Here is a 9,611-nt window from a genome sequence, read left to right as displayed (position 1 = left end):
AAGTGTTCTACAAAAGCAATAAATACATGTGTACAGTGTACTTTGAGCTGTTTGCTTTGTTTTTCAATAAATGTATGAGCATTCAGGAAGAGAAAAACTACTAATAAAGCAACAAATTGTCACATTTATCTGTTCTATAAAATGCCAGTGTAATTATAAAACTGCCATTATTATTGAGTAACATTTCTGGTGTAATCTGATTACTCTTAAGACACTCTCTTTCCTGTAGGGAGAGTACAGGCCAATCAAGATCGAACCCTGTAGGAAAACAAACGCTGCGATTGGCTGAGACGCGGTGTCGGTTTCAAGGCGCCCTGCGTTCTGTCGGGGAGAGGGGAGGGGGGGTCGGTCTTGTGAATGGAGGGGGGCGCCTCGAAACCGGTGGAATCCGCACGGAGTGAGGAGAGCGAGCCTCTGGACTTCCAACCGCTCAGCATGTGAAGCGACGATCCGCGTTAAAGTCAAGACGAGAGAGAAAAAAACGGCGGAAATATGAGACTTTTTAACTTTTAAACAACTCTCCTTTTGCGTGAAAGTGGCGTCGATTGAGTGCTAAAACCACCGGGATAATTCGCGTTCGCGTTGCTTTGAAGAAAATGGGACTTTAAGTGTTATTTTCACGGGGATTGGGAGTGAGAGTGGGCTGCTCGGAGTCACTTACAAAAGACCATCAAGAAGTCATGACACGACGAACGTTTCATTTGGATTTATCTTCATAGAAACACGAAGAAAAGACGGCTGCTGCATTTTTAACTCGAAGTACTCGGACTATAAAGAAAGTTTTGCTCCAGTTGGTGTGATTTTTCGTTGCTTTTCAACGGTTTTCAAGTCGCCCTACTTGGATCAAAGTTTTTCCTTCCCTCCCCCCCTCTCCTCCTCAACTATGGCGGCGGCCAGGTCCACCACTGGCTCCTCCGTGTTGCTGCGGATCATGTGGCTGCTGTTGTGCGGGCTCTCCTCGCTCACTTCTGCTCAACATTACAACAGTGAAAGTGGAATATCCGTCCCGGAACACGGGTTTTGTCAGCCCATCTCCATCCCGCTTTGCACCGACATCGCCTACAACCAGACCATCATGCCGAACCTCCTGGGCCACACCAACCAGGAGGACGCCGGGCTGGAGGTGCACCAGTTCTACCCCCTGGTTAAGGTCCAGTGCTCTGCGGATCTAAAGTTCTTCCTCTGCTCCATGTATGCGCCGGTATGCACGGTGCTGGAGCAGGCCATCCCCCCTTGTCGGTCGCTGTGTGAGCGTGCACGACAGGGGTGTGAAGCCCTGATGAACAAATTCGGTTTCCAGTGGCCGGAGCGCCTCCGATGCGAGGCTTTCCCGGTCCATGGAGCCGGTGAGATCTGCGTCGGTCAGAACACATCCGAACCCAGCAGCCCGGCCTCATCGTCTTCCCCATATGCACCCGAACCCGTGACCCTTCCCCCAAACATTGGCCGACACAACCCACGCCCGCCTCCGCACAACCAGTACCACCAGTTCTCCTGCCCTCTACAGCTGGAGGTGCCTTCCTATCTGGGCTACAAATTCATGGGGGTGAAAGACTGTGGGGCCCCATGTGAGCCCACCAAACACACCGGTATCATGTATTTCCGAGAGGATGAGGTGAAGTTCGGCCGGTTGTGGGTCGGGATCTGGTCCATTTTGTGCTGTGTGAGCACCTTGTTCACAGTGCTCACATATCTCGTTGACATGAGGCGGTTCAGATATCCCGAGAGGCCCATCATCTTCCTCTCTGGGTGTTATTTCATGGTGGCGGTGGCCTACGCTGCTGGGTTTTTCCTAGAGGACAAAGTTGTTTGTGTTGATAAATTCAAGGATGATGGCTACAGGACTGTGGCTCAGGGGACTAAAAAGGAGGGCTGCACCATCCTCTTCATGGTGTTGTACTTTTTTGGTATGGCCAGCTCCATCTGGTGGGTGATTTTGTCCCTGACCTGGTTCCTCTCTGCTGGGATGAAATGGGGCCATGAGGCGATTGAAGCCAACTCCCAGTACTTCCACCTGGCCGCATGGGCTGTCCCAGCCATCAAAACCATCACCATCCTCGCCATGGGCCAGGTGGATGGAGACGTCCTCACTGGAGTTTGTTTCGTTGGGATCTTCAACGTGGACTCCCTGCGGGGCTTTGTCCTGGCTCCACTGTTTGTCTACCTGTTTATTGGGACGTCCTTCCTCCTGGCCGGCTTTGTGTCCCTCTTTCGGATCCGCACCATCATGAAGCACGACGGCACCAAGACAGAGAAGCTGGAGAAGTTGATGGTTCGGATTGGCGTGTTCAGCGTCCTCTACACGGTACCGGCCACCATAGTGATCGCCTGTTACTTCTACGAGCAGGCCTTCAGGGAGCACTGGGAGCGGACCTGGCACATGCAGACCTGTAAGCGCTTCGCAGTCCCCTGTCCGGCTCACAACTTCGCCCCGATGACTCCAGACTTCACGGTGTTCATGATCAAGTACCTGATGACCATGATAGTTGGGATCACTTCGGGTTTCTGGGTCTGGTCCGGGAAGACTCTCCAATCATGGAAGCGGTTTTACAAGCGCCTTAGCAACGGTAACCATGGAGAGACAACGGTGTGAAGTTTGGAGGATGGAAAGGCACCAAGCCGTGGAGATTTTGGATATAAACATGTAAATGAGGTCAAATAGCTTTCATTTTTTAATACCATTTTTGATTGGATTTTTTGAGTTATCAGGTTGTCACATCGGGCAACCAAACTTTAACCTATATTCGATAGAAATCGGACAAACTTTCGACATATATCTTTGTTTTTTTTGTCACCATCAGAGACAACACTCATCGCCTTTGCATCTTTTGGATTATGAACTGGTGTAAATTGCCCCATACTGGTCCCTGGACTGTAATGCCAGACTGGTGAAGTTACTTTTAATTTGAAACTCACTACATATTATTGATTATATCCTCTTTTTAAAAAAAATATTAATGAATGAATGTACTTCCTGTCTACTCTGGTGCAAAGAAACAACACTACAAGACACAAGACTGATGGGTCAAGAAGTAGTGTGGCCTGTCTGTCCACACTACAGCAAAAAGGTCAATGGTTTGATCCCTACAGCAGCCGCACCCACTGACTGTGAATCCATGAAATAGGGATGCCTGGATTACTCATGTACATTTGATGAACTCTGCTTAGGCTAAAGACTGAAACTCTTGGATATGTCTGTTAGGTACTGCAGAGTACAATCCCACCTGTTTTTAATCTGAGGGATAATGCATCACGACTCTGCCATTACATGCCAAGTGGCTGCCCAGAAATCAAAACTATTATTATTTCTTTTCTTTTTTTTTTTTACAAACTGTTGAGTATTTGCTCCTGAATGTTCACTCCGAAAGGTGAATGAAGTTATGTATTGGTTTGCACAGCATATCCTAAAGGTTAAAAGTGTTAAAAACAAACAAAAAAAAAAGACTGATTCACCGCAGGATGACCTGGATCAAACAGTTCAAGAGACCACACACAGGCCTCCACTCTGCAATGAAGACAACGGTTCATTGTTTGTCTCTGTGTGTGGTCTCTCAACTGTTGGATCAGCCCCACCACCCCTCCATCAAAAAGACTTTTTAAGCTTTTAAGACATCCAAAGCACCATTTCAAAGATCCAGATTTAATCCACGTGGAGTGGAAATGGTTGCTCTGGATTTTCAAAGTTATTTTATCTTGGATAAAAATGACACTTTCACGCCTGTATTCTATCCAATGTAACTAAAACTGCCTTACTCCCTTTTATAATTTCACTTCAAGTGTTAAATGGTTGTTTCACAAGCAGACTGAATATTTTAGAGTTGTTTTTTTTTTTAAACGAATCATTATTTTAGTGTCTTTGGCTACCTTACGTTATCCTTAAAAAAACACAGAGACTGCATTTATTTTTTCTGCATCTGGAAACAGGATTTATGTTTTGATGTTCTGAATCATGGAAACACCAGGAAGGAGGTCAAAAGGTTGCAGCTATGTGGAAATATGTTTTATTCTTTATCGTGGAGACAGACTGTGCAGTGTTTAGCAGAGTGACTGAATTACTGGAGATAACACAAGCAAGTTATTGCAACAGAATTGCAAAGTTACAAATAATTGGACACCTTACAAGAGAAACCTGATGACACTCCTATTATTCCAACAACACAACACAACATTTATTTTCTGAAACTTGAGTAGTTTCAGTGGAAACCAGACACTTAAGTCATTAATTTAGACTTCACTTAGTAATGCTGAAGGTCCCATCGGTAATCCAGTTGCATGTAGTCAACAGAAGATCCTGTGAGCAGAAAAACGTGTTTTTCTTTTTAAATCTTGACTGCGAGTTTGTTTTTCGTCTCTTCTTTCTAGCACGTTTTCCTCTCACATGAAAATGATGAATGGAAACACCACGCAGCAACGAGGGAAGACTCACAACGTTATGACCTTTTATAGACCTGGTTATTCTAGTTATTTTTAGTCTATAAAAGCTTTGTCCTGAATCCACACACCGCACTAGAGAACACACACTTTGTACCGATCTTCATAGTATATTGTTTAAACAGTTCGCATACATGAATTGTCACATTTCCCATGTGAATGTACTACATACCTCAAACCCCGGATTGAGTTGGTAAGCAGGGCAACGCTCCACTACACGAGTCATCTCTCGACCATCAAACTTTTACCTAACAAGGCAAAAGTGATCTGTTGTCTTCTTCAGAGTCAATGGTACCAGACTGATGTGGTTGTCTTGTACTAAAGGTACAGAAGGAATATGAGTGTGTGTGGTTTCTTTTTTTAATTCAAACATATGCAACCTACCAAGTAAACACAGTTTTTTTGTTTTGTTAAAGGCATATTGTATTTATGGGGATACTCATTTTGTCTTTTTTACTTGTTTTTTTAAAGATAAGCCTGTTGTATGTGTACAGTTTGAATAAAAGTGATAAGGTTTGTAATGAGGTGAGCCCTGTGGTTTGTGTTCATTAGATCATGTACATGTTGAACTTCATGGTTAATTCTTGACCTTGGTAACAGCAGTTGACAAAACATTCTTAAGTCAAAGTACACTTACTCTGAGATTGTTTTGTCAACATATGCCAGTATTGTTATATTGTTTAATAATGCAGCAGAGGTCAGTTTAATCCACGTAAACGGAAAAGTTTGGATCTTATTGCTTAAACCTTATGGCATGCATGTGACACAATGCTTGAAACATGAGTTAGATATTAGCACTGACACACAGGCGACATTGTGATGCTGTTAACCTGAAAATGTGGCCAACAAGTGAACAATACACAATCCTTACAATCCTTCAATTCCTTCACATATTTCTGTCATTATTCTAAATGCCACACTGATGGCAGTTCTGCTGCTCTTATCATACAAGAACAGTTTTTTGTGCAAATGTAAATACAGTAAATACATTTTATTTAATTACTGCAAGGCAACATAACATTGACAATAGTTCTTGGGTTAGGGTTAATAGTGATGCTGTTTTCCTACCAAACAGCTGTCATGCTCAAACATACTGATAAATAAATAAATATACCTGCTTTAAATTAGACAACGTTTTTTTGGTTTTTATTCTGCCACACTTCTATACAAATGTGGCTTTTTTTTAAAAACACAGTCTAGTAGTTTGTGATACAACAGCACCCTCTACAGACAAACACAAGCACACCAACAATTCAACTCAAGTAGGAAAGGAGCAAAGACTGAGAAGTTGATCTTCCTGAAGTAGATGATCACTGATGTACGCATCAAATGCAGCACCTCATTAAAATGTACTAAAGGAGATGGACAAAGTTACATTTAAAAAAACATATGTATATGAATACGCTAACTGCATATTGCAAATACAATGTAACATTCATGGTAACTGATGAGCCCCATGTGAATGGGTGTAGATTTGATTCTGAAAGTCCTGCTGTAGTTTAAAATGACCAGAAGATGGTGGTGCTGCTGCAGCAGCCATTAGATAGGTCATGAACAGCTTTTCTTAGAAAGATGTTTCACAGGCCACACATTACTTCTGAATAAGACCTTGTGGTAAGCTGGATCTCCCATTGGAAATGTATACATTCAATCCTATTTGGCGCATTAGTTTTCAGTACTGTTTTTAATTTATTTATTATTATTTTTATTTTTTTTATCAGAGCACATGTGAGTTACTGGTGGCTGGTTCTGAAACTGGCATCTGAATGGGTCTCGGCTGCTTGACTCACATGTGAAACAATCCAAATCATAACAACACAAACTTCGACACTTGAAATAAATCTTAAAAATTTTCTCCACTGGTTTTAAATTGACCTCCTATAACACTGTAGGGAAAAGCATCAAAATGGATGCAGCAGAACCAAAAATCCAACCAAAAAGGTTTAATCAAATTTATTTTTGTCCATAGATTTTAAACCACACTCTGGAGACAAATATATAATTTTTTAACAGAGCAGAGACACCCCTACTTGCTTTAAATATTTATTTTCGATTAAACAGAAATCTTTTACATGATTCCTTTATCTTTGGTAGATTGAATCCATACATAAAGGGAGTGATCATTGGTTGGCAAAGGAGGAGATACATAGATAAAATAATGCGCATTTTATCCGGTACATTGGGCACATCAAGCCTGGAATCAATAATGTGGAATATAGTGCCAACAAACATGTTTGATAGTGAGACAATCTGTGGTGTGCAGGTGGAGACAGCTTTTTGCTTGTTTTCTTTAGACGTTTTCAGACAAACAGCTAAAATCCTCATGTAAGAGACTGAAATGAAAGTGAATGGGATAACAACAGTCACAAAACCAAAAAGCAGGTCAGACATTTGGTTAAGCAGTGAAGCTGAACAAGCAAGTTTAATGACTAAGTGGTGGTGACAAAACACTTTGTCAATGACATTTCCACAAAATCTCAAATGGATAACAAATGAAAAAGAGAATATAAAATTAACAAATGAATACATCCATACAATCATAATGATGATACATACTCTCCCTGTGTTCATAATGACACTGTAGTGTAGAGGATCACAGATAGCTACATATCTGTCGTAGGCCATGGCTGCTAAACTGCAAAACTCAACAGAAGCACATGTATAGATATAACACATCTGCAGAAAACACCATGGCAGTGTCACTTCATGGGTATCTGAAAACATCTGTGAGAGCATGAGAGGATACAGAGATGTGCTGCCACCGATTTCATTCACAAATAAATTACATAGTAATATATACATTGGTTCATGCAACCTTTTGTCCACATATATGACCACAATAAGAACTATGTTGGCCACACATATGGAAAGGTACCATACCAGCATTATGATGAAATACAGGTACTTTAACTCTCCAACATTACCATAGGCTGCCAGCACAAAAGACACAATCTCAGTGGAGTTCTCCATTTCTCTGTGCACAAATATGTAACAGCACAACAGTGTGTTTCACCACACTGTTCAAAGTTGCAAAACGGAATGGTTTATGGTCACAGAACAACAAAAGATTACCTTTTAAAAAATCCCCCGCCAGAGAGGTGACGTTCCACGTCCCCAGAGCCAGCTTCTGCAACCGGGGGTCGGACCGCCAGGATCCCTGCCTCCGACTGCCGCCCATCTCTCTCCGCAGGAAGTGATTCCTTCAGCATTGAATTCAATGCCATGTCTCAATGTAACAGAGGACTTGTCTGCATCCTTTAGACCCTCACAAATAGATCATCTTGTTGATAGTACTACAGGCTCATTACAGACAACTCTAGACTCTATTGCACCTCTAAAGAAGAAGACAATTAAACAAAGGAGGTTAGCACCATGGTATAGCCAGCAGACTCGTAACCTAAAGCAAGAGGCACATAAATCTGAACGCAAATGGCGTGCCACTAAACTGGAAGAATCTCGTTTAGCCTGGCAAGATAATCTTAAAACATACAGGAAGGCTCTCCGTAATGCCAGAGCAGCCTACTACTCTTCATTAATAGAGGAGAATAAGAACAACCCCAGGTTTCTCTTCAGCACTGTAGCTAGGCTAACAAAGAACCACAGCTCTATTGAGCCATCTATTCCTTTAGGTCTAAGTAGCAATGACTTCATGAGAATCTTTAATGATGAAATTATAACTATTAGAGACAAAATCCATCATCTCTTGCCCTCAACAGGCACTGATCTGCATTCTAATACAGCAAGTTTGGAAACAGCTGTAAATCCTGATATGTATTTAGACTGTTTTTCTCCCATCGACCTTCATCAAATAACTTATAATTTCTTCATCTAAGCCCTCAACCTGTCTCTTAGACCCCATCCCAACCAGGCTGCTCAAGGATGTTTTACTTCTAGTTAGCCCTTCTTTAATGGATATGATTAATCTGTCTTTATTATCGGGATATGTACCACAGTTCTTTAAAGTATCTGTAATTAAACCTCTTCTCTCACTCTACATCTAGAAGTTTTAGCCAATTACAGACCGATATCAAACGTTCCCTTTCTCTCTAAGATACTTGAGAAAGCTGTAGCTATTCAGCTGTGTGACTTTCTCCATAAGAACAGTTTATTTGAGGATTTTCAGTCAGGATTTAGAGTGCATCATAGCACAGAGACCGCATTAGTCAAAGTTACAAATGACCTCCTAATGGCATTAGACAAAGGACTCATCTCTGTACTTGTCCTGTTAGATCTATGTCTGCATTTGACACCACTGACCATCAAATTCTTTTACAGAGACTAGAACATCAAATTGGCATCAAAGGAACAGCCCTAAGCTGGTTTAAATCGTATTTCTTAGATCGATCTCAGTTTGTTCACATCAGTGATGAATCCTCCATGCATACCAAAGTTTGTCATGGAGTCCCACAAGGTTCTGTACTTGGACCACTTCTATTCAGTTTATATATGCTTCCTTTAGGGAACATTATTAGGAATCACTCCATTCATTTTCATTGTTATGCTGACGACACCCAACTATATTTATCGACCAAGCCTGATGAAACCAATCAGTTAACTAAACTCCAAGCATGCCTTAAGGATATAAAAAGTTGGATGACCTACAATTTTCTGATGTTAAATTCAGACAAAACTGAAGTTCTTGTAATTGCACCCAAACACCTCAGAAATTCTCTTTCTAGAGACTTAGTTACTTTAGACGGGATCACCCTGGCCTCCAGCTCCACTGTAAAGAATCTTGGAGTTGTTTTTGATCAGGGTTTGTCCTTTAATGTCCACATAAACCAAATTTCGAGGACTACATTCTTCCACTTACGTAACATCGCCAAAATCAGACGCATCGTGTCTCAAGCGGATGCAGAAAAACTAGTCCACGCATTTGTTACTTCTAGGCTGGACTATTGTAACTCTTTGTTATCAGGCTGCTCTAATAAGTCTCTTAGGACTTTGCAGCTAATTCAGAATGCTGCTGCACGTGTTCTGACAGGAACCAAGATCAGAGATCACATCTCTCATTCTGGCTTCTTTGCACTGGCTACCTGTTAAATCTAGAATAGAATTTAAGATTCTTCTCCTTACTTACAAAGCGCTTCATGGTCAGGCACCATCATATCTAAAAGAGCTCATACAGTAGTACCTTACTACCCCTCTTGAACACTGTGCTCTCAGGATGCTGGGTTCCT

At 41.8% G+C, this 9,611-nt stretch overlaps 2 protein-coding genes across 2 annotated transcripts; one reads left to right on the top strand and one right to left on the bottom strand.

Moving 5' to 3' along the window:
- The first annotated feature begins 258 nt into the window (after window positions 1–258).
- Window positions 259–4,952, top strand: LOC104936971 (frizzled-7-A). The gene has a single exon (XM_010753083.3). It carries the CDS (start codon window positions 884–886, stop codon window positions 2,591–2,593), a length of 1,710 nt encoding a protein of 569 aa, XP_010751385.1. The 5' UTR covers window positions 259–883; the 3' UTR covers window positions 2,594–4,952.
- A 1,522-nt stretch (window positions 4,953–6,474) lies between these two features.
- LOC113748224 (olfactory receptor 1500-like) lies at window positions 6,475–7,401 on the bottom strand. The gene has a single exon (XM_027291232.1). The coding sequence runs from the start codon at window positions 7,399–7,401 to the stop codon at window positions 6,475–6,477; it is 927 nt and encodes a 308-aa protein (XP_027147033.1).
- Between the last annotated feature and the right edge of the window lie 2,210 nt (window positions 7,402–9,611).

The sequence above is a fragment of the Larimichthys crocea genome, chromosome XVIII (genome assembly GCF_000972845.2).
Source record: "Larimichthys crocea isolate SSNF chromosome XVIII, L_crocea_2.0, whole genome shotgun sequence".
Classification (NCBI taxonomy): Eukaryota; Metazoa; Chordata; class Actinopteri; family Sciaenidae; genus Larimichthys; species Larimichthys crocea.
Note: the sequence above shows the minus strand (reverse complement) of the source record. Positions and strands in the feature narration are given on the sequence as shown.

Bases quoted from the DNA above. Each gene is read 5' to 3' on its own strand.
- LOC104936971 (XM_010753083.3), top strand. From the start codon at position 884: ATGGCGGCGGCCAGGTCCACCACTGGCTCCTCCGTGTTGCTGCGGATC.
- LOC113748224 (XM_027291232.1), bottom strand. From the start codon at position 7,401: ATGGAGAACTCCACTGAGATTGTGTCTTTTGTGCTGGCAGCCTATGGT.